At 45.1% G+C, this 25000-nt stretch overlaps 1 protein-coding gene across 1 annotated transcript in view; it reads left to right on the forward strand.

Annotated features, from left to right (window-relative positions):
* Nucleotides 1-25000, forward strand: part of LOC143283563 (uncharacterized) — a 69953-nt gene that overhangs the window by 18737 nt on the left and 26216 nt on the right. The window contains exons 3-8 of the mRNA XM_076589809.1: nucleotides 13301-13375; nucleotides 16499-16613; nucleotides 17191-17576; nucleotides 18513-18537; nucleotides 19771-19893; nucleotides 20772-20898. Coding sequence (XP_076445924.1) covers nucleotides 13301-13375; nucleotides 16499-16613; nucleotides 17191-17576; nucleotides 18513-18537; nucleotides 19771-19893; nucleotides 20772-20898 — 851 coding nt within the window. The remainder of the gene's footprint in view (nucleotides 1-13300; nucleotides 13376-16498; nucleotides 16614-17190; nucleotides 17577-18512; nucleotides 18538-19770; nucleotides 19894-20771; nucleotides 20899-25000) is intronic.

Genomic DNA, 25000 nt, shown 5'->3' on the forward strand with positions numbered 1-25000 from the left:
GGACGCTAGTCATTCGGATGAGACGATAAACCGAGGTCCCGTGTGCAGCATGCACTTAGCGCACGTAAAAGAACCCACGGCAACAAAAGGGTTGTTCCTGGCAAAATTCTGTAGAAAAATCCACTTCGATGGGAAAAAATAAATAAAACTGCACGCAGGAAAAAAAAGAAAAAAAAGGGGAGTGGCGCTGTAGTGTAGCGACGCGCTCTCCCTGGGGAGAGCAGCCCGAATTTCACGCACAGAAATCTGTTGTGATGAAATACAAAATACAAATACAAAATACCACCCTCTCCACTACCCTCTTTCTCATGCCCTTCTTCACCACACTCAGGGATCAGTCTGACGTTAGTGTTTCTAACGTCATGACGATTAATTTAACAAGTCCACCTTTCCCCCCATTGTACCCCTGACCACCAGTACAACGTGCTATGTTGATTTACCAATGCCACTGACACATAGCAACGCCACCTCGGGTTTGGGGGTGAGTAGGGGGCAGGGTGTGTGTGTGTGTGTGTGTGTGGTGGGGAGGGAGATTGGGGGCAAGGGGAGGGGTGGGGGGAGGGGTAGTAGACAGGCTGTTAATGGGTCTCTCTCTCTCTCTCTCTCTCTCTCTCCTAGACTGTTATTTCCTCGGCACCTTTTTGTACTAAACTCGGTATTGGTGTTCGAATATGCGTGGTGTGTGTGTGTGGGTGCGCTTGATTGGAGTTTCAACGAACGTGGCCCGTTTTCTTTCACATTCTTGTTTCAGTCTTTCGCCTTCTACTGAACTTTCCCTGCGCTATATTTCAATGTACTTACCTTTCATTACTATCATAGACAGTGTGTGTGTGTGTGTGTGTGTGTGTGTGTGTGTGTGTGTTTGTTTGTTTGTTTTGGGGCTCATGTACGTTTATGTGTATTTGACAGTGCTTTCATATCCGTGAAACTGCATGTTTGGTGCATATCTGTTATGCATATGTGGGTGTATGTGTGAATGTGTGTCTCCATGTTTTACATTTATTTCCTTATTTATCATCATTGTTGTCTTTTTTTTTTATTATTATTATTACTATTACTACTACTACTACTTTTTATATTATAATTATTATTTATTTATTTATTTATGTATGTATGCTTATAGTTGACTCAAGTTTTTGCGCCTTATACGTATTATTAGTAGTGGTAGTAGTAATTTTTTTTAATGTATTTATCTATTATTTATTCACACTTTTTTTTTCTTTCTTTTTTTTCCTCAAGGCCTGACTAAGCGCGTTGGGTTACGCTGCTGGTCAGGCATCTGCTTGGCAGATGTGGTGTAGCGTATATGGATTTGTCCGAACGCAGTGACGCCTCCTTGAGCTACTGAAACTGAAACTGAAACTGAAACATAGAGAGTAGAGCCGACCCCCACAGTGCAGCGCCGAGCGGACAGTGGGGTAAACGGTGGGAAAATACAGAGTCGGTATGGGACACGGGGATCTTGCAGTCGGCAAACCCAGTCTCCTGGGTGTGAAGCTGTGAGCACAGAAGACCCAAATCGAGGCCTGCGTGGCCGTGGTTACAACCTTGCAAAGCTATGTTAGATTTATATAATGATTATTAACTCACTCAGTACGGCCAGTCCTCTCTTCTCCTCTACACAGACCCCTCGGATGTCCAGTGGGTGTCTGAATGACCCAACCTTTAGCTTCCGTCGTCAGAATTGTGGTATTCTTTGTCAACATTCACGTCTTCAGTATAAGAGCCTTCCGCTTGCAATATTTTGATGATGGTAATTGGGGTGAAACGCTGTTAACGTCATCTCTTTCGCCGCTCGTATGGAAAGGGTTAATGCCCCGTGAATAACTCCAGTTAGTTCACGTCAAAATTATGGCGACTGTCTCTAGGAATCCTGCAGCTGATGATTAAAGAAGAAGAAACACCTCAGTAGTGAAGCAAATTATTCAGTAAGAAAGCAAATTATGGTGTAGCGTATATGGATAAGTCAGAATGCAGTGACGCCTCCTGAAAAAAATAACTGAACTGGGTGTATTGTCTTCAGCTTAGAAAGAGTTCTGTACTGATGTTGTTGTTGCTGTTGTTTTTATAATGTTAATGCATTTGCTCATTTGTTTATTATGTTTATTGATATCATTACACACATACTCGCGGTGAAAAAAAAACAACCAGAAGAAGCAAAAACAGATGTTCACAAAAGTTAAGCATCAGTCTGATACCCAGAGACAGCACGACAGTGTCAGAGTGAGAACGACGCCAGAAACATCAGTGTTAATGTCTAAGAACCAGTTTTGATCCGACATTTCTCCAGATACAGACGTTCAAGCAGACAACTGAATGTGATTCTTTGAGTTTCTTTGATGTCTGAAGAATGGAAAATCCCTTTTTTGTCTGTGGAAGGGAAAAATCCCTCATTTGATGTCTATTGAAAGGGGGGAAAAACACACAAACCCTGTGATGTCTATGGAAAGGAAAAAATCCCTCCTTTGATGTCTGTGGGAAGGGAAACTCCATCCTTTGATGTCTGTTGAAAGGAAAGAAATCCCCCATCCCCTGTGATGTCTATGGAAAGGAACAATCCATCCTTTAACGTCTGTGGGAAGGAAACATCCCTCCTTTGATGTCTGTGGAAGGGGGAATCGCTCCTTTGATGTCTGTGGGAAGGAAACATACCTCCTTTGATTTCTGTGGATGGGGGAATCCCTCCTTTGATGTCTGTGGAAGGGGGAATCCCTCATTTGATATCGGTGGAAGGGGAATCCCTCCTTTGATGTCTGTGGAAGGGGGAATCCCTCCTTTGATGTCTGTGGAAGGGGAATCCCTCCTTTGATATCGGTGGAAGGGGAATCCCTCCTTTGATGTCTGTGGAAGGGGAATCCCTCCTTTGATGTCTGTGGAAGGGGGAATCCCTCATTTGATGTCTGTGGAAGGGGAATCCCTCCTTTGATGTCTGTGGAAGGGGGAATCCCTCATTTGATGTCTGTGGAAGGGGGGGGGAATCTTTCCTTTGATGTCTATGAAAGGATAATTCCTCCTTTGATGTCTGTGGGAAGGAAAAAATGTCTTCTTTGATGTCTGTGGGAAGGAAAAAAAATCCCTTCTCTGGTGTCTGTGGGAAGGAAACATCCCTTCTCTGATGTCTGTGGGAAGAAAACATCCCTTCTCTGATGTCTGTGGGAAGAAAACATCCCTTCTCTGATGTCTGTGGGAAGGAAACATCCCTTCTCTGATGTCTGTGGGAAGGAAACATCCCTTCTCTGATGTCTGTGGGAAGAAAAAAATCCTTCTCTGATGTCTGTGGGAAGGAAACATCCCTCCTTTGGTGTCTGTGGAGGGAAAGATCCCTTCTCTGATGTCTGTGGAAGGAAAAAATTCCTCCTTTGGTGTCTGTGGGAAGGAAACAAATCTGTTCTCTGATGTCTGTGGAAGGAAAAAATTCCTCCTTTGGTGTCTGTGGGAAGGAAACAAATCTGTTCTCTGATGTCTGTGGGAAGGAAACAAATCTGTTCTCTGATGTCTGTGGGAAGGAAAAAATGTCTTCTCTGATGTCTGTGGGAAGGAAAAAATGTCTTCTCTGATGTCTGTGGGAAGGAAAAAATGTCTTCTCTGATGTCTGTGGGAAGGAAAAAATGTCTTCTCTGATGTCTGTGGGAAGGAAAAAATGTCTTCTCTGATGTCTGTGGGAAGGAAAAAATGTCTTCTCTGATGTCTGTGGGAAGGAAAAAATGTCTTCTCTGATGTCTGTGGGAAGGAAAAAATGTCTTCTCTGATGTCTGTGGGAAGGAAAAAATGTCTTCTCTGATGTCTGTGGGAAGGAAACAATGTCTTCTCTGATGTCTGTGGGAAGGAAACAATGTCTTCTCTGATGTCTGTGGGAAGGAAACAATGTCTTCTCTGATGTCTGTGGGAAGGAAACAATGTCTTCTCTGATGTCTGTGGGAAGGAAACAATGTCTTCTCTGATGTCTGTGGGAAGGAAACAATGTCTTCTCTGATGTCTGTGGGAAGGAAAAAATGTCTTCTCTGATGTCTGTGGGAAGGAAAAAATGTCTTCTCTGATGTCTGTGGGAAGGAAAAAATGTCTTCTCTGATGTCTGTGGGAAGGAAACAAATTCCTTCTCTGATGTCTGTGGAAGGAAAAAAATCCTCCTTTGATGTCTGTGGGAAGGAAACAAATTCCTTCTCTGATGTCTGTGGGAAGGAAACATCCCTTCTTTGATGTCTGTGGGAAGGAAACATCCCTTCTCTGATGTCTGTGGGAAGGAAACATCCCTTCTCTGGTGTCTGTGGGAAGAAAACATCCCTTCTCTGATGTCTGTGGGAAGGAAACATCCCTTCTCTGATGTCTGTGGGAAGAAAACATCCCTTCTCTGATGTCTGTGGGAAGGAAACATCCCTTCTCTGATGTCTGTGGGAAGGAAACATCCCTTCTCTGATGTCTGTGGGAAGAAAACATCCCTTCTCTGATGTCTGTGGGAAGGAAACATCCCTTCTCTGTCTGTGGGAAGAAAACATCCCTTCTCTGATGTCTGTGGGAAGGAAACATCCCTTCTCTGATGTCTGTGGGAAGGAAACATCCCTTCTCTGTCTGTGGGAAGAAAACATCCCTTCTCTGATGTCTGTGGGAAGGAAACATCCCTTCTCTGTCTGTGGGAAGAAAACATCCCTTCTCTGATGTCTGTGGGAAGGAAACATCCCTTCTCTGTCTGTGGGAAGAAAACATCCCTTCTCTGATGTCTGTGGGAAGGAAACATCCCTTCTCTGTCTGTGGGAAGAAAACATCCCTTCTCTGATGTCTGTGGGAAGGAAACATCCCTTCTCTGTCTGTGGGAAGGAAACATCCCTTCTCTGATGTCTGTGGGAAGGAAACATCCCTTCTCTGTCTGTGGGAAGAAAACATCCCTTCTCTGATGTCTGTGGGAAGGAAACATCCCTTCTCTGTCTGTGGGAAGGAAACATCCCTTCTCTGATGTCTGTGGGAAGGAAACATCCCTTCTCTGTCTGTGGGAAGGAAACATCCCTTCTCTGATGTCTGTGGGAAGGAAACATCCCTTCTCTGTCTGTGGGAAGGAAACATCCCTTCTCTGATGTCTGTGGGAAGGAAACATCCCTTCTCTGTCTGTGGGAAGAAAACATCCCTTCTCTGATGTCTGTGGGAAGGAAACATCCCTTCTCTGTCTGTGGGAAGGAAACATCCCTTCTCTGATGTCTGTGGGAAGGAAACATCCCTTCTCTGTCTGTGGGAAGAAAACATCCCTTCTCTGATGTCTGTGGGAAGGAAACATCCCTTCTCTGATGTCTGTGGGAAGGAAACATCCCTTCTCTGTCTGTGGGAAGGAAACATCCCTTCTCTGATGTCTGTGGGAAGGAAACATCCCTTCTCTGTCTGTGGGAAGAAAACATCCCTTCTCTGATGTCTGTGGGAAGGAAACATCCCTTCTCTGTCTGTGGGAAGGAAACATCCCTTCTCTGATGTCTGTGGGAAGGAAACATCCCTTCTCTGTCTGTGGGAAGAAAACATCCCTTCTCTGATGTCTGTGGGAAGGAAACATCCCTTCTCTGTCTGTGGGAAGGAAACATCCCTTCTCTGATGTCTGTGGGAAGGAAACATCCCTTCTCTGTCTGTGGGAAGAAAACATCCCTTCTCTGTCTGTGGGAAGGAAACATCCCTTCTCTGTCTGTGGGAAGGAAACATCCCTTCTCTGATGTCTGTGGGAAGGAAAAAAATCCCTTCTCTGATGTCTGTGGGAAGGAAAAAAATCCCTTCTCTGATGTCTGTGGGAGGGGGAATCTCTCCTTTGTGTCTGTTGCAGGGGAAAAAATTCCTCATTTTAAACACGTAGGAGGGAGAAAACGGAAGGGAGACTTCTGGAACTTCAGGGATTCTTGTGGATTCATTTGTTCCCCCCCCCTTCCTCTGCCCCCCTCCCCGCCTCCCCATACCCTCTCCCCTCCCCAACCTCCACGGTGGTAGATTTTGACGATAAACGTCAGATTGATATCTAGATACTGATAAAAGTATAATAATTATCAGAAATAAAAGGAGGGCTGGGGTTGATATTGCAGGGGGTAGCCTGGTTGACCCGTGTGGCTGGGCTTGGCTGGCACGGGGGATTTGGGGAGTTAGCGGGGTATAGTACAGGCCTGGGTGGGCAGTGTTGATACAAGTTCTCAGCTGCTAACGAGATCTTGGAAGGGGCGGGTACCCGGTGTGGGCCTGAGATAAACGGAAAACCACCGTGCTTTTAGAGTGACAGGCCTTCCCTTCCTGTCTGCCATGTTCCTCCTGTCCTGGACCCTTCTCCGGCATGGCCAAGTGGAGTGACGGCCTGGAGGTAACGCGTCCGTCTAGGAACCCAGAGAATCTGAGCGCACTGGTTCGAATCCCACAGTCGCCAGTATTTTCTCCCCTTCCACTAGACCTTGAGTGGTGGTTTGGACGCTAGTCATTCGGTTGAGACAATAAGCCGAGCTCCTGTGTACAGCATGCACATAACGCACGTAAAAAAAAACACAAAAAAGGAACCCACGGCAACAACAGAGTTGTCCCTAGCAAAATAACGTAAACAAAATCCACTTAGGAAAATAGATAAAATTGCAGGTAAAAAAAATATGCCCCAAAAACCAATGGGTGGCGCTCTTAGAGTAGCGACGAGCTCTCCCTGGGGAGAGCAGCCCGAATTTCACACAGAAAAATCTGTTGTGACAAAAAAGAGTAATACAGTATAATACAACACAATACAGTGATGGTCATCTTGTCACGTGGCCGTCCCACTTCCATGATTTGGACAATGGAGAGAGGTCTTGTTCTGGTTCGGTTCCCGCTCTGTCACGGCCTCCAACACCTGTTTGTGATGCGGCCTTTGGAAGAGCTGCCCATCATTTTGCGATAACATAGTTTCTTGTCGGTTCAGCGGTAAACAGCGGCACGGCTGATTGGCACGAACTGTGTTCACGAGGGCAGCACATGTGTTGCGTTTTAATCGACCAACGGTGAGGCTGTTCGTGGACTGTGTTCTGCTGGATCAGCATCAAGCCCCCAGAAGCCGAGTGTGTCGTGTCCTGCTGGCGTTCACCTCTCACCATCGTCGTGTGAGGATCCGTCAACACTCGGGAGATCAGTGCAAAGCGAAATGTGAGGTTTTAATGAATGATCTGGTGTGAGGGGGGTTAGCGTCAGGTTAAACAGCTCAGTAGTAGCAACACGCACCCACAAACACTGACACAGACAGACACAGAAACGCGCGAGCGCGCACGCACACGCACATATCCACACATACGCACAGACACACACGTACGCAGCAACAAAAGGCAATTACATAATTTGCTGATAAATAAACAATGGAAATAAGACTTTGAAATGAGTGTTTCTCTAAGCCTGTAAGCCTTGTACAAAAACAATGAAAAATTTCGTATTACATCAGGAGAGAGAGAGAGATAGTGATGATGATGATGTTTTATTGAAGAAACACATTCATTTCAATGGGGAGTTGGGGGATAAAAGAGATAGAGGGAGAGGGGGTTGGGGGAGGAGGGGGGCGACAGACGCAATAGCCGAATGGTTAAAGCACTGAACTTTCAATGTGAGGGTCCCGGTAACAGCGCCTGGTGGGTAAAAGGTGGAGAGTTTTCCGATCTCCCAGGTCAACATATGTGCAGATCTGCTAGTGCCTGAACCCCCTTCGTGTGTATACACACGCAGAAAATCAAATACGCACGTTAAATATCATGTAATGCATGTTATCGTTTGGTGCGTTATGGAAACAAGAACATACCCAGCATGCACGCCCCCGAAAACGGAGTATGGATGCCTAGATGGCCGGGGTGTTTTTTTTGTCTGTTTGTTTGTTGTTGTTTTTAAGGTCATTCACATAAATGTTAATAAAGATCGACAATGAGAGTTGGACATCATCACTGGTAGAAGAAGATGAAGAAGAGAGACAGAGAGACAGACAATACACACACACACATACATACACACACACACACACACACACACGCACACACACACGCACACGCACACACACACACACACACACACAGAGATGGAGAATCAGTCAGTGGACAACACTCCTCACGATAGAAAAGAACCACATCTAACAAACGAAGACCCCCCGCCCGGTCCCTGCCCCTTTCACACCCACCCCCCCACCCCTCCGCCACCCCCACTCAGCCCCCCCGTCCCCCCACCCCCACCCACCCCACATCAAAGACCGGCACTGCCGCTGTGTGGTTCCCCTGTTCTGGTGTCCTGACCATGAGGTTCCAGAGCACAGCACTGCATGCAGCACACCCCTCCCCCCTGCTTGTCCTGAGCGCCTGTCACAGTGGGTGTTCGTGTGGGGGTGTGCGGGTGTGTTTGTATGCAGCGAGGGGTGTGCAGGAAAGGACTGACCTCTGAAGCGGATGGGTGATTTGACAGGGTTTTTTGGTTTTTGTGGGTTTTTTTAATTATTTTATTTTTTTTATTTTTTTTATTATTTTTTTTTTTTTACAGTCGTCGGCGTTAGCGTGATTCCGTCACCATAACTTATCTTCCATCACCTGGGCTTAGTATTCTGTACATACCTGTCAAAAGTTCTCAAGGCTCTGATTGTCGCCTTTGGTTTGTGCGTACGTCAGGAATCTGCGGTGTTTCTGTTTTAAAAAAAAAAAAATTATTTATTTTATTTTATTTTTTTAAACTAATGCATTGAAGCGTAGCGCTCACTTTGACGCCTTGAAACTGCAACGTCATCCCGTGCCGCGCCCCAAGATACTTACAGGAGGGGAGATAAGCCATGTGACCTCGGATGGTCGCCCTTGGCTGTGATGTCCATGACGTGAAGTATGTGTCTGTGTGTGTTGGTGCCATCCCTGCCACCCCGCCCCACCCTCCCTCACAGCCTCAGAAGTGTATTGATGGAACATCAAAGGCTGTTGCCCAAAGCTGTCCCCCGTACCACGTGCTGCTGGCTTCACTTCTAACTTATCTCCGGGGGAACATGTTGCATTGCGTGTGCCAGAGTTAGTGATTAATCACCGTTTCGAGAAACAGCGAAATCAACAGCTTGATAGTTAGTGGTTAGTTCTGTCACCATGGAATCAACTTGAAAACCAACGTGGTTTTTTTGTGGGTTTTGTTTTTCTCCTGAAGCATGGATGGTGGTGGTGGTGGTGGTGGTGGTGTTTAAAATGGTTGTGATTGCTTAGAATTGAAACAAGAAACTATTGATCAGTTTGAGAAAGACCGAAAAATTAGCAGGAGTTGTTATCAGTCATAGAAATATAAGAGAACATTGCTTCGACGCGACTCATATGGTGGTGGTTGTTCCTGTTCCTCAAACATTTACCTGACGTGGTGATTGTTTCCTGTTCCTCAAACATTTACCTGACGTGGTGATTGTTTCCTGTTCCTCAAACATTTACCTGACGTGGTGATTGTTTCCTGTTCCTCAAACATTTACCAAACATTTACATGACGTGGTGATTGTTTCCTGATTCTCAAACATTTGCCTGACGTGGTGATTGTTTCCTGTTCCTCAAACATTTACCAAACATTTACATGACGTGGTGAATGTTTCCTGTTCCTCAAACATTTACCTGACGTGGTGATCGTTTCCTGTTCCTCAAACATTTCCCTGACGTGGTGATTGTTTCCTGTTCCTCAAACATTTACCTGACGTGGTGATTGTTTCCTGTTCCTCAAACATTTACCTGACGTGGTGATTGTTTCCTGTTCCTCAAACATTTACCTGACGTGGTGATTGTTTCCTGTTCCTCAAACATTTACCTGACGTGGTGATTGTTTCCTGCTCATCAAACATTTACCTGACGTGGTGATTGTTTCCTGCCCATCAAACATTTACATGACGTGGTGATTGTTTCCTGCTCATCAAACATTTACCTGACGTGGTGATTGTTTCCTGTTCCTCAAACATTTACCTGACGTGGTGATTGTTTCCTGTTCCTCAAACATTTACCAAACATTTACCTGACGTGGTGATTGTTTCCTGTTCCTCAAACATTTACCTGACGTGGTGATTGTTTCCTGTTCCTCAAACATTTACCAAACATTTCCCTGACGTGGTGATCGTTTCCTGTTCCTCAAACATTTACCTGACGTGGTGATTGTTTCCTGATTCTCAAACATTTACCTGACGTGGTGAATGTTTCCTGTTCCTCAAACATTTACCTGACGTGGTGAATGTTTCCTGTTCCTCAAACATTTACATGACGTGGTGATTGTTTCCTGTTCCTCAAACATTTACCTGACGTGGTGAATGTTTCCTGTTCCTCAAACATTTACCTGACGTGGTGATTGTTTCCTGTTCCTCAAACATTTGCCTGACGTGGTGATTGTTTCCTGATTCTCAAACATTTACCTGACGTGGTGATTGTTTCCTGTTCCTCATTTACCTGACGTGATTGGGAGGGCGCATTGGAGGAACAACCGTTTACCAGGTGACGCTGTGTGTGCGAGAGACGTATTCCCCCCCTCTCCCCTACTCCCCCCACCCTTCCTGAAATGTGAACCAGCTTCATGGTGTATGGCCGACCAACCAGACTCTTGGCATCATACGTGTGCTGTCCGACCTCTGAATGTCTGTCTTGCTGTGTGTGTGGTCTGACGTGATACACTCGGTGGATGATGATGGTGTTCGGCAGCGTGTCAAAATAATTCAGACATCCGGCAGCAGCATTGTGAAGAGTTCTGAACGTCTGTCCGGTTCTTGACAAAGTGCTGCTGCTGTGAACAGAATTCAGGAAGACGGCGCAGACTGTGGGACAAACGTGTTCAGCGCACAGCTCTTTCTTCTTTTTTTAAAGGTGCTTCAACAGCAGATGTGGGTTTGGTTTCTGTCTGAATGAAGAAGAACCTTAAGCTTGTTTGGTGCAAGAAAGGCACATCTGCTCCAACAGCAACAGAACTTTGAAGGTTTCAATCTGAATGAAGAAGAACCGTTGAAAGTTGTTTGGTGTAAGAGAGGAGGCACATCTTCAGGCCACATAAAGACGCAGTCTGTCTGGTGATCGGGAATCCCTTGAAGAGCGCAGCGTCTTGACGAACTCTTGTTGAAGGGGAGGTTGCAAAGAACCTGTCAGAAGTGACTGGTGCGCAAGATCCCCTCGCATTGTAAGACAGCAAGGCGTTAAGGGACTTCAGGAGAGCCTTCTGTTACAGCCTTCAGGTCAAACGCCCGAAGACCGCACTTTGTTCTTCAACTCTAGTGCTACGCTGGACGGGACGAAGACCCGTGAAGAGCGGGGTCGGGTGTGTGTGTGCAGAGGAGTTTGTGGTGAGGGTGGGCAGGTGGTAGTGTCCGGGTGTGGACCTGACCGGGTGGTGGTGGTGACGGGTGGTGGTGGTGGTGGTGGTGAATCGGGGGGGTGTGTGGTGGTGGTGACAGCATCGCGGTCAGGGTGAGGGAAGGAGAAGAGGGAGGAGGAGGAGGAGGGGGTTGGAGGAGAGTGGGGAGGCGGGGCAGGAGGATGGGGGCGGCCACCTTCCAGGAGGAGCTGGACTTACTGACGGGCCGCTACCACACCGCCAGGCGGCGCCCCACACTCACCCGCATGGCCTCCACCCCCGCCCGCCTTCCCTTCGGGCCCCGCCTCCTGCAGGACGCCACCATCGAAGGGGTGGGCATCCGGGTACCCACCCCACCCCGATCCTACCCGACCTCCTCCACCTCTGACCGCTTTCGCCGCCGCGGGGCGATGGGCAGCTCGCTGTCGGCCAGTGCCGCTGACCTTGACCTCGGGGACGTGCGCGTGGTCATCACGCCCCTCATGAGGCACCGCCTGTCTGTCCTTGACCTCCGCCGCCGTCTATGCGCCCTTGACCTTGACCTTCAGCACTCTCAGCAGGCGTCTCGGCATCGGCAGCTGGTAACCTCCCTTCCCTTTACAGATCAGACAAGAAGAAAAGAATATTTGAATCAGTAGATAAATAAATGAACTAACAAATCAACAATCAACCAACCAAACAAATAAATGAATGAATAAACAAGCAAACAAAACAAAACAAAAGTAACAAATAGATAGATAGATAAACAGATAGAACAACAGATAGACTGATAACTAAACAAACTGAAAAGGTGATGATAACAATGACAAAATGCAGGCTTATGAAAGCGCAATACTCCCATCTCAGATGGGTCTCACCCCGCTTTACAATGTGATATAAGAAATTGAAAAACATAAACGCACAGACACACATGGGGTTTTGTTTCGTTTTTGTTGTTGTTATTTTTGTTGTCGGTAAAACGGAACCGTATCACACAGAGTTTAAGAAAAGCACGTTAAAGATCCTCCTTCTTCTTCTTCTTCTTCTGCGTTCGTGGGCTGCAACTCTCACGTTCACTCGTATGCAGACGAGTGGGCCTTTACGTGTATGACCATTTTTACCCCGCCATGTGGGCAGCCATACTCCGTTTTCGGGGGTGTGCATGCTGGGTATGTTCTTGTTTCCATAACCCACCGAACGCTGACATGGATTACAGGATCTTTAACGTGCGTATTTGATCTTCTGCTTGCATATACACACGAAGGGGGTTCAGACACTAGCAGGTCTGCACATATGTCGACCGGGGAGATCGTAAAAATCTCCACCCTTTACCCACCAGGCGCTGTCACCGTGATTCGAACCCGGGACCCTCAGATTGAAAGTCCAACGCTTTAACCACCATGTCAACAGCTAGCTCCTTCTGCGTAAATGAGGAAATCAGTCGATCACTGTCGTCGACGCTTTAGATCTTCCAGGAAGGAAATCGGCCTTTCTGGCTGGTGCTTCCATGTTGGTTCTGTTTGCGATTAAACAACAACAACTAGACAACAACCCCCCCCCCCCCCACTCCCCCCCCCTTCCCCCCCCCCCCCCCCCCCCCCCACCTGTGTGTCCATAACTTGGTTATGTTTGCGCTAGACTTTGGAGCTGCGACTTTCGAAGCACTGCTGAAATTGTGTGTGTGTGTGTGTGTGTGTGTATGTGCGCGTGTGTGCGTGTGTGTGTGCTTGCGTGTGTGTGTGTGTGTGTGGTCTGTTTGTTCTTCTGTTTATGTCCTCAGGTACGTAACTTGTAAACAAATAATGACAACAGTTGCTTACGTGTGTTTCTCGATGTGTTTTGTTGGTGGCTTCTATGAATGCGTTGGTACTTTTATAGCTTAACTTGTGTGCAGTGTGTGTGTGTACGTGCGTGCGTGTACGTGTGTGTGTGTGTGTGTGTGTGTGTGTGTGCGTGTGTGAGTGCGTGTGTGTGTGTGTGTGTGTGTGCACGCATGGTGTCTTCTCCAAGTTTGCATTTCTGAAAGTCAGCACTGATGATTTCTGTTGGACAGTCCACGCGGCGACACCCGTATCTCCACTTTATCAACAGCCCACCCCGGGTGGACCGGAACCTGAACGGCAAAGAGGTAAACTTCGTTTTACTAAGTGGTCGCCTCCCCTAACAATATGTCCTCTGACAAACCTTCAAAAATTCCACTTCCTCCTCATCTTCAATGCACTTGTGTTCAGCTTTGGTGTGCCGAGCGTTTGACTCCTAAATTCACCCTTGTGTGTGTGTGTGTGTGTTTCCCTTCAGTTTTTACACTAAATTACCTCCACTTCCTCCTCATCTTCAAAGCACTTGTGTTCAACTTTGGTGTGCCGAGCGTTTGACTCCTAAATTCACCCGTGTGTGTGTGTGTGTGTGTGTGTGTGTGTGTTTTTCCCTTCAGTTTTTACACTAAATTCAATACTTGTGTACATGACAAGTGATGGGTTTAAGGATATACCCAGAAATTATTTTTCGAGGAAGTGTCTGGGTTTAAAAAAAATATTTTTATTGACCTGTGTGCTAGCTGAACTGGTAGCATAAAAGCTGCAATGGCTTGAAGTTGTGTACCTTTTACGCTTTTGTTGTTGTGTGATAATTCTAAACGTGTTGATGGATATAATTATATAATATATTGATGAAGTCTTGTGCCACGTTGGTGGATAGAGTTACCTCTCTTTCTTATTGTTTGAGAAATTCAGCATGTGTTGATGTTTGTTGCTAAAGTCCTGTTGATGGGTAGAGTTGCCTCTCTTTGTTATTGTTTGAGAAATTCAATACGTATTGATGATTGTTGCTAAAGTCCTGTTGATGGATAGAGTTAGCTCTCTTTGTTATTGTTCGATTAATTCAATACGTATTGATGATTGTTGCTAAAGTCCTGTTGAGGGGTAGAGTTGCCTCTCTTTGTTATTGTTCGATTAATTCAATACGTATTGATGATTGTTGCTAAAGTCCTGTTGATGGGTAGAGTTGCCTCTCTTTGTTATTGTTCGATTAATTCAATACGTATTGATGTCTATTGCTAAAGTCCTGTTGATGGGTAGAGTTACCTCTCTTTGTTATTGTTCGATTAATTCAATACGTATTGATGTCTATTGCTAAAGTCCTGTTGGTGGATAGAGTTGCCTCTCTTTGTTATTGTTCGATTAATTCAATACGTATTGATGATTGTTGCTAAAGTCCTGTTGAGGGGTAGAGTTACCTCTCTTTGTTATTGTTCGATTAATTCAATACGTATTGATGTTTGTTGCTAAAGTCCTGTTGATGGGTAGAGTTACCTCTCTTTGTTATTGTTCGATTAATTCAATACGTATTGATGATTGTTGCTAAAGTCCTGTTGATGGATAGAGTTGCCTCTCTTTGTTATTGTTCGATTAATTCAATACGTGTTGATGTCTGTAGCTAAAGTCCTGTTGGTGGATAGAGTTGCCTCTCTTTGTTATTGTTTGAGAAATTCAACACTTGTTGATGTCTGTTGCTAAAGTCCTGTTGATGGGTAGAGTTGCCTCTCTTTCTTATTGTTTGAGAAATTCAACACTTGTTGATGTCTATTTCTAAAGTCCTGTTGATGGGTAGAGTTGCCTCTCTTTCTTATTGTTTGAGAAATTCAACACTTGTTGATGTCTATTTCTAAAGTCCTGTACCACGTTGATGGATTCAGGGGTAGGTTGGGGACTGGGGTGGCGGATGGGGTGTATATTGGAAGTGTAGGGGGGTGGGGTGTATATTGGAAGTGGAGGGGGGTGGGGTGGAGGGGCGGTGGGAGACAGTGAGTATGGCCACTGGTTTAAGAAGGTGTGGTGTAGCGAATATGGATTAATCTGCACGCTTTGATGTCTCCTTGAAATCCATGATTCACTGACTGAGATAAAAAAAAAAAAAAGAAGAAGAAGCAGCAGCAAAGAATATCATTGTAACTTAAGCTCTTTCTCTATCATACGCATTTCTTTTCCGATAGAATTTTGTCCATCTCTGGGGAACAGAATTAGTCTGTCACAAGGGAAAATGACATGCTTGTTCGCTTGGCTGGGCTGTGTGTGTGTGTGTGTGTGTGTGTGTGTGTAGTTAATGACGTCACTCTTTCTGTTCTCTTGGTGTGTGTAAAAGGTGCACAATGCTCGTGATGCTCCAACGCCCCTGGAGGCACACGAAAAAACTTTTTTTTTTCAGTCACAACCAAGGAAACATACTGCATCCCTCCAAGTCAAAGTAAACAACAACAACAACACACACACACACGCGCGCAAAACAAAAAAAAAGAGCAACAAAAAACAAAAACAAAAAAAACAGTTCGCTTCTCAACTTCGAGAACTTGTTGCCTTGCCTTGCCTTGCCTTGCTCTACCTTGCCTTGCCTTGCCTTGCCTTGCCCTGCCCTGCCCTGCCTTGTCCTGCCCTGCCCTGCCCTGCCTTGCTTTGCCCTGTCTTGCCTTGCTTTGCCCTGTCTTGCCTTGCCTTGCCTTGCCTTGCCTTGCCTTGCGTTGCCTTGCCCTGCCTTGCCTTGCCTTGCCTTGCCTTGCCTTGTCCTGCCTTGCCTTGCTCTGCCTTGCCTTGTCCTGCCTTGCCCTGCCTTGCCTTGCCTTGCCCTGCCCTGCCTTGCCTTGCCTTGCTCTGCCTTGCCTTGTCCTGCCCTGCCTTGTCTTGCCTTGCCTTGCCTTGCCTTGCCATGTCCTGCCTTGCCTTGCCTTGCCTTGCCTTGCCTTGCCTTGCCTTGCCTTGCCTTGCCTTGCCTTGCCATGTCCTGCCTTGCCCTGCCTTGCCTTGCCTTGCCTTGCCTTGCCTTGCCTTGCCTTGCCTTGCCTTGCCTTGCCTTGCCTTGCCTTGTCCTGTCCTGTCCTGCCTTGCCTTGCTCTGCCTTGTCCTGCCTTGCCCTGCCTTGCCTTGCCTTGCCTTGCCTTGCCTTGCTCTGCCTTGCCCTGCCCTGCCCTGCCTTGCCTTGCTCTGCTTTGCCTTGTCCTGCCCTGCCCTGCCTTGCCGTGCCTTGCCTTGCCTTGCCTTGCCATGCCATGTCCTGCCTTGCCTTGCCTTGCCTTGCCTTGCCATGTCCTGCCTTGCCCTGCCTTGCCTTGCCTTGCCTTGCCATGTCCTGCCTTGGCCTGCCTTGCCTTGCCTTGCCTTGCTCTGCCCTGCCCTGCCCTGCGCTGCTCTGCCCTGCCTTACCTTGCCTTGCCTTGCCCTGCCCTGCCTTGTTGCTGACTGGTCGGACTGTGTGTCTGCAGGGTGTAGCCGGGGTGGTGAGGCACAGTTCAGGGGAGGTCAGCGGGTCCGGGCAGCACCAGCCCCCCTCCTCCACCTCCTCCCTCCAGCAGTCCAGCGGCCCGGAGCTGTCTCGCAGTAAGTGCTCGCCCCCACCGCCACACCCCCTCTGTCTCTCTCTCTTCTCACTCCCACATGGAGAAAATATGGTCTTTTTTTTTTCCTCCCCTGGCTGAGGTGAACTTCTTGAGGTTTGTGATGATAATGATGATGGTGACGACGACGATGATGACGATTATGATGACGATGACTTAGATGGTGATGACGACGACGACGATGATGATGAATATTATGACGACGATGATGACGTTGATACAGACGATGGTGTAGGTAATGATGAAGATAGAATAGAATAGAATATGTGTTTGTTATCAAGTGTACCGGGATCACAAGGAATATTGGGGGGGGGGGGTAGTACATAACAAGATACGAACATAAATCGAGAATCATACACAAACACAGATGATGATGATGATGATGATGATGGTGGTGGTGATGGTGATGGTGATGGTGATGGTGATGGTGATGATGGTGATGATGGTGATGGTGATGATGGTGATGGTGATGATGGTGATGATGATGATGGTGATGATGATGATGGTGATGGTGATGGTGATGGTGATGATGATGATGACATCTCCGTCCGTCCTTGCAGAATCCAGATCGGTACGTTTCGACGCCTCACACGCCTGTCACAGCCCCCTCCAACACCCCCAGCCTGGCGAGGAGGGGGAGGAGGAGGAGGAGGAGGAAGAGGAGCTGTCCCAGGCTGTGGCGCTGCCCCCTCCCTCCCCCTGGGACAGCGAGGTGGTGGTGGACACGCTGGACGAGCTGCCTGTGCAGGCGTTGCAGGGCCTTCACCCTGGACAGGGCACCCCCACCGCCCTGCTCGCCCAGCCCTCCTCCGTCACTCTGCAGCAAACCTTACAGGCTGTCGTCCTCAGTAACGATGCCGCCACGTGGTGCGGGCAGGGACAGGAAGGGCAGGAGGAGGAGGAGGAGGAGGAGGAAGGACAACTTCCGGTAGAACCGGAAGCGGAAGTGAAGGAGGAGGAGGAGGAGGAAGTGTGTGAGGGAGGAAAGGTGGTGGTGGTGGAGAGTTCGGGTGAGTAGTGTCAGTGTCCGTTCGTGATGTGAGTGATGATGTAGTTAGATGTTTTTACGTGGTGTGAACTGGGGTGAAGTGTATATTGGTGGCGGTGGTTTTTTTTTTTTTTTTTTTGTTGTTTTTTTTCCAGTGTGTAGATGTGTAATATAAATCAATGTTCCATTTACTCTGTATGTAATTTAGAACATTCACACAGAAACTGTCTGCATCAGATATATATAACTATATAACTTTAACTCTCTCTGTCTCTGTGTGTCTCTCTGTCTGTCTCTGTCTCTGTCTGTCTGTCTGTCTCTCTCTCTCTCTGTCTCTCTCTCTCTCTCTCTAATGAACACCTGAATTAATCAAATGTTCATATAACTGTAATGCTCTTACGGTATTTTCATGAGTCACAGTACTTCCTTCTGTGTCATTGTCTGCTCACTATGATTCACTGTTACTCACAATGTATCTAATTTCATGTTTGTAGCTGTCGTGAATAATAATTCTGAATACCAGAATGTACTCTATATGAAAATCTTCTGTTTGTGTTGTAATAACCAAAACTGTGTACGTTCCATGTGACGTAGCTTTCAAACAAACACAAATCCTTTCTTTCTTTAGTTTAATTTCTTATCACTCTGTAATGATATTAGTCAAATAATGATTATAAATCTTTATGTGTATATGTGTGCGTGTGTATGACTGCATATCTCACACACGTACATGTATACAAACACATAGTGTGCTTCTCTTGACCTTGACCTTACATTCCTCATGAAACCTTTTCTTCGGTATATACACTAACTCAAGTATAACTGGTAAGGCCATCTAAAAACAAAGACGGTTTTCATCTTTGCATCGACCCTGGAATGTACGACTGGTGCCAGACTATCAAGCAGGACTTTGGTCCATGTGAAGAGCTGCTGACATCAGTTTAACCCTTTCACCGCCAAGCTCGCATTTATACACAGGCGTGGTAGAGGACCCATGTCACTTAAAGGTGACCATTCATTGGTCTGTTATCCATGAACCTACTGCTCTTAATGTTCGGTGGTAGGATAGGCCATATTTCTATACATCGCATGGGGAATCCCCAGTTATTCATAGCCACCATACTTTCTGTGTTTATAGCACAAGGGACTTTTGTACTCTAAATTGACTGGCAGTGAAAGAGTTAAGAACAAGGATGAGTGGCCTTTCTAAACCAACCCTCCAAGGAACTGTTGAGGGAGAGAGACGGAGGGAGAAAACCGAGTAAACGAGGGACTGACAACACCGCAGAAAGGACAGCAGAAAACCATTTGTAGAGACCAGGGCTTTGACACACTGCCGACAGACCTGGAGGAATCTGGTGAACAGTTCTTCTGTGCGGTGCCACAGTGACTCTTCACAGAAGAATAAGAACAAGAACAAGAAGTAGAAGAAGAAGAAGAAAAAGGAAGAAGAACAAGAACAAGAAGTGGAAGAAGAAGAAGAAAAAGAAAAAGGAAGAAGAACAAGAACAAGAACAAGAAGTAGAAGAAGAAGAAGAAGAAAAAGGAAGAAGAACAAGAAGAAGAAGTAGAAGAAGAAGAAGAAAAAGGAAGAAGAAGAAGAACAAGAACAAGAAGTAGAAGTAGAAGAAGAAGAAGGAAGAAGAAGAAGAACAAGAAGAAGAGGAAGAACAAGAAGAAGAAGAAGAAGAAGAAGAAGAGGAAGAAGAAGAAAGAAGAAGAAACAACAACCACCAACAACAACAACAACACGATAGACGGGAAGGCCAGTGTCGTCAACACACACCAGAGTCCCGTCCTGTCAGTGATGGGTTAATCAAGGATGGATCCACTGTCAGTGTCCGGGAACGTTGCACTCAGAGTGGGGTATGCCTGCAGACATCGGCGGCGCACTTGTGGCCTGAATCGGATTTACATTGCTTTTTGGGCCAGCAAATGCATTGGAATAACATACAATGCAACACAGTACAGAACACACCACACCACAACACCGCACTCCTACCTCCCCCCCACCCCCCCACCCCTTCCCCTCACACGCGCAAACACATATACACACACACACGCGAGTCTCCCATGTTAGGTGTTAGAAACATGACATCGTTGTCGCCCATACACTGTGGCTGACCCCCAATATGGTTTGAACGTCACGTAGACCACCCAGTGACGTCAGACGACGTCACTGCTTCCGCACCGGTTGTGGCCGTGTCGTCATCACCAGGACCGGCCTGTGATGACGTCATCCCTCTGGCTTTACCCTCCACTGACGCAGAGCCCAGTACGTACCGGCGGGACTGGCTTGTACCTTTAAAAACAGAATATATTAGTGTCATTTTCTTTTTTACAATCTTCATTTCAAACGGGTTCCCATTTGTATTTGACAGGTCTGAGAAATAGGTTTAAAGTTGTTTTTATTTTGTTGTTGTTGTTATTTTGTTGTTTTTTGTTTGTTTTTCTGACCGCCCTTTTTAGCCTTTGGATTGAACATCATTTGATATTCATGATAAAGAAAAGCCTTTTCTGACCGCCCTTTTTAGCCTTTGGTTTGAACATCATTTGATATTCATGATAAAGAAAAGCCTTTTCTGATCGCCATTTTTTAGCATTTGATTGGAACATGTTTTCATATTCATAATGAAGACGTATTGGGTTTTTTTTTCTGACTGCCTGTTTTAGCTTTTGGTTTGAACATTTGTATTTGTATTTATCACAACGGGTTTCTCTGTGTGAAATTCGGGTTGTTATTTGATTTGATATTCATGATAAAGACACAGCCTTTTCTTATCGCCATTTTTTAGCTTTTGGTTTGAACATGTTTTCATATTCATGATTAGGACATAGCTTTTTTCTGACCGCCCTTTTTAGCTTTTGGTTTGAACATGTTTTCATATTCATAATGAAGACATAGTGGGGGGTTTTCTGATCGCCTTTTTTAGCTTTTGTTTGAACATGTTTTCATATCCATAACGAAGACATAGCTCTGTAGAGCAGCAACGCTCCAACAATGTCGTAAGCTTAGTCAGTAGTGAACCTCATAGCCATTGAATATACCGTCATCTGAACGCCTTTTGAAGAAGAAAAAAGAAGCTTGACACGAGGTTTTAGACCTGTAAAACTGACCCAAACTGTGACTCCAGCATGGAAAAATACTTGCAGGATTATCCAGTTATCTTCCGTCGTATGAAGAGATGCAAAGTTTCGATTTTCAGTTGAACAACAAGGCGGTCAAGGAAAGACAAACCACACATGAAAACATGATCACTGTTACCAGCTACCTCCAATGGTGAGAATAAAGAAAACATAGTGACCACCCAGTGCTTCATTGAACCCTAACAAATTAAAAACTTGTCGAAGTTATGACTTGGTTAATTCAAAAGTTTGGCTGTGCAGTTTGCTACACCGCCTGACAAGAGAGGTTGAAAACGTTTTTGGACTTCTCCAATCAAATTGTCTAAAGAGTCACCAAATTGTCTACAGAGTAACGAGTTGTTGTTTTTTTTATTTTATAGGTTATTCTGTTCGCATTAACCGTACTATCAGTCTTGACTATAAAAAAAAAAGAAGAATTAAATTATTTGGAAAAAAAAAAGCCAGTTAGAAATCAGCTGACATGTTAGCCATTCAATGCTCATGCTACTGTTTGTTTTTTGGTTTTTGGTTTGTTGCTTTTTTGGGGGGTGCGGGGGGGGGGGGGGGGGTGCGTGCGGGGGAGGGGTGCGGGGGTGGCGTAGAGGGGGTGTGTGTGGGTGGGGGTTGTAGGTTGTTTTAGCTGACACCCTCCTACTTTTCCTCCGTTGCAGCTCAGATTCCTCTTCTGGTTGGTGACACTATAGAGAGCTTCACCCCTCCCCACCTCTCCCTCCCACCCTCCGCTCGCTCTCCGGCACCGGAAGTGGTGGAGGTGCAGAAAGACGACTTGATCGGTGCCATGTTGCGCTTATCTGCCCTTGACAAAGGTCGCTTTCCTCGTAGTGAACCCCATTTGTTTTATTTCTACACCAGAATAATGTTCCAAAGCTTTCAGTTTTTGTGTGTGTTTTTTTGAGTGAATGTCCCAAACTGCTTCTGTGTGCACCAGAATAATACCTCCCCTCCCCCGCCTGTAATTGCTTCTCTCAACACCAGAATAATACCCACCCACCATTCCCCACCTTTCTTTGAAAGAGTGTATGCACCAGAAAGATGCCCCAAAGCTTTTCGATTTTCAGAGTGAAATCCCTTTGTTTCTTTCTGCACCATGATGCCCCTAAGATTTTTTTTTTTTTTTTTTTTAAGAGTGCATGTCCCCAATTGCTTCCTTCTGTACCAGAACGATCCCCACAGCTTTGTTGTTTTGTTGTTGTTGTTTTATGGTGTGTTTTTTTTTTATAGACTGAATGCCCCTAATTGCTTCTTTCTGCACCAGAACGATCCCCCAAAACTTTGTTGTTGTTGTTGTTTTGTTGTTGTTGTTCATGTTTTTGTTGTTGTCTTTTTAGAGTGCATGCCCCTTATTGCTTCTTTCTGAGCCAGAATCATCCCCCAAAGTTTGTTTTTTTAAGAGTGAATGCCCCTAATTGCCTCTTCTGCACAATAAACATACCCTGAAGCTTTTTTGTTTGGTTGATTGTTGTGTGTTGTTTTGTTTGTTTGTTTTTTTTTGTTTTTTTTTATAGAGTGGATGCCTCTAATTGCTTCTGTCCTTACCAGAATATGTCCTAAAGCTGTTTTTTTTCGTTTGTTTGTTGCTGTTGTTTAAGTAAATGCCACTAATTGCTTTTTTTTGCACCTGAATGATAGCCCAAAGCTTTTATTTCAAAGTGTGAATGTCCCTAATTGCTTCTTTCTGCACCTGAATGATAGCCCAAAGCTTTTATTTCAAAGGGTGAATGTCCCTAATTGCTTCTTTCTGCACCTGAATGATAGCCCAAAGCTTTTATTTCAAAGGGTGAATGTCCATAATTGCTTCTTTCTGCACCTGAATGATAGCCCAAAGCTTTTATTTCAAAGGGTGAATGTCCATAATTGCTTCTTTCTGCACCTGAATGATAGCCCAAAGCTTTTATTTCAAAGGGTGAATGTCCCTAATTGCTTCTTTCTGCACCTGAATGATAGCCCAAAGCTTTTATTTCAAAGGGTGAATGTCCATAATTGCTTCTTTCTGCACCTGAATGATAGCCCAAAGCTTTTATTTCAAAGGGTGAATGTCCATAATTGCTTCTTTCTGCACACACACAAAAAAAGTCTAAAGCTTTTTTTGTTTTGTTTAAAAGTGAATGCCCCAAGTTGCTTCTTTCTGCATCACAATGATGTCTCACAGCTTTTTTTTTTGCTTTTTTTTTTGTATTTTAAGAGTGAATGCCCCTTGCTTGTTCATGCTCCAGTAATATGCACGATACTTTTTTTCTTTTCTTTTTTTGTTTTTGTTTTTGTTTTTTGTTTGTCAGAGTGAATGCCATTTGCTTATACCTGCACCAGAATAATAACCGGTTTTTTTTTCCAGGTTGTAAGAGTGAATACCCCTTTGTATATATCTGCACTTGAATAATGTCACAATCTTTTTTTTTTTAAAGATTTTATTTCCCTTAATTATTTCCTTTTTAAATGAATAATGTGCAAAGGTTTATTCTAAATCCAAGAGTTGGATTTCCTTTTAATTATTTCTTTATTGGAACAATGCATAAAGCTTTATTTTAGGTTCAAGAGTTAATATTTGTAGATCTGTACCAGAATAATGCCCCAAGCCTTTTTCTTCTTTTTTTTCTTTTTTTTTGGGGGGGGGGGGGGGGGGGGGGCAAGGGAATTTGGGTAGGGGTGTAAAGTAAATACACCTAGGATTTTCTTGCAGCAAGGCTTTCCCACAGAATGGCATTCTTTGGTTCCATGGATTTATGTAGAGGCCTCTTTCTTTTCAGAGTGTATACATCTTGTTTCTTTTTTCCTACACCTTAAAGTCTTCCGTCTAAAATGGATGTTTATTTTGAATTGTACACATTTTTTCACCTGTTATTTCTGTAATGCATACGTGTCATATAACACACACACACTCACTCACGCACGCGCGCACACACACACACACACACACACACACACACACACACACACACACTCGCTCACTCTATGTAAATGTAATTGTCAAGCAGGTCAGTGTCTGGCCTGTTTCTGTCTTTTGTTATCTTTATTTATTCACTCATTCATTCATTCATTCATTCATTCATTCATTCATCTATCTGTTTATCCATTTATTTGTTTATTTATTTATCTATTAAATCTTTTTTTTCTTTTTATGTGTGTGTGTGGATGTGTGTGTGTGTGTGTGTGTGTGTGTGTGTGTGTGTGTGTGTGTGTGTGCGTGTGTGGAAGTGTGTGTGTGGATGTGAGTGTGTGTGTGTGTGTGTATGTGTGCGTATGTGTTCTCTCTCTCTCTCTCTCTCTCTCTCTCTCTCTCTCTCTCTCTCTCTCTCACTCTACCTCTCTCTGTCTCTGTCTCTCTCTATCTGCCTGTCTCTCTCTCTCACTCACTCTACCCCTGTCTGTCTGATAATTTGATAGATACACACGATTGTGTGCATGTGTATGCAAAACTATTTATTCATTTTGGATGGTCTCATTTTAGGTATATACATTATTTGTGTGTGTGATGAGAATGTTGATTTATATTATGTTTCTTTGTTTGATCTTATGTTTCCTGTTAATGTATTGTTCCCCCCTGTCACAAGGACTGTACAGTCAATGACAGTAAAACATCAAAGCGTCAAAGCGTCTACCTCTGTCTGTCTGTCTGTCTGTCTGTCTCTCTCTCTCTTCTCGTTCAACCCGCTGTACTGCTTTTGCTTCCTTCTGTCTCTCTCTTCCTCCCTCTCTCATTCATGCAATACCATCCACATCAAGGAAAGGTAAGTAAGCAAGGACGACACACACACACACACACACACACACACACACACACACACACACACACACACACACACACACACACACACACACACACACACACACACACACACACACACACACACACACACAGACACACAGACAGATAGACAGATAGATACAGATGAAACTAAAATACAAACAAAAATGGAATAAAACGAAAGGAACCAAATAAACCTAGAAATAAACGTCCACATAAACTAAAAAATAATCAATGCGACAACACACCCGTGTTTCCAGATAAAATAAAGATAAGATAAAGTGAAATAACATAAACACGATGAGGTGAAACGAATACTTTTTAATGAATCAGACCATAATTATAATAATAATAATAATAATAATAATCCACCTGTGCTGGCAGACGAGTCATCAGACACGGCAGGGAACACGGAGGAGCAAGCCAAAGCACCATCACCATCACCACCACCACCACCACTACCACCACCACCACCAGCAGCAGCAGAAGCTGA

This window comes from Babylonia areolata, chromosome 6, assembly GCF_041734735.1.
Source record: "Babylonia areolata isolate BAREFJ2019XMU chromosome 6, ASM4173473v1, whole genome shotgun sequence".
Classification (NCBI taxonomy): Eukaryota; Metazoa; Mollusca; class Gastropoda; order Neogastropoda; family Buccinidae; genus Babylonia; species Babylonia areolata.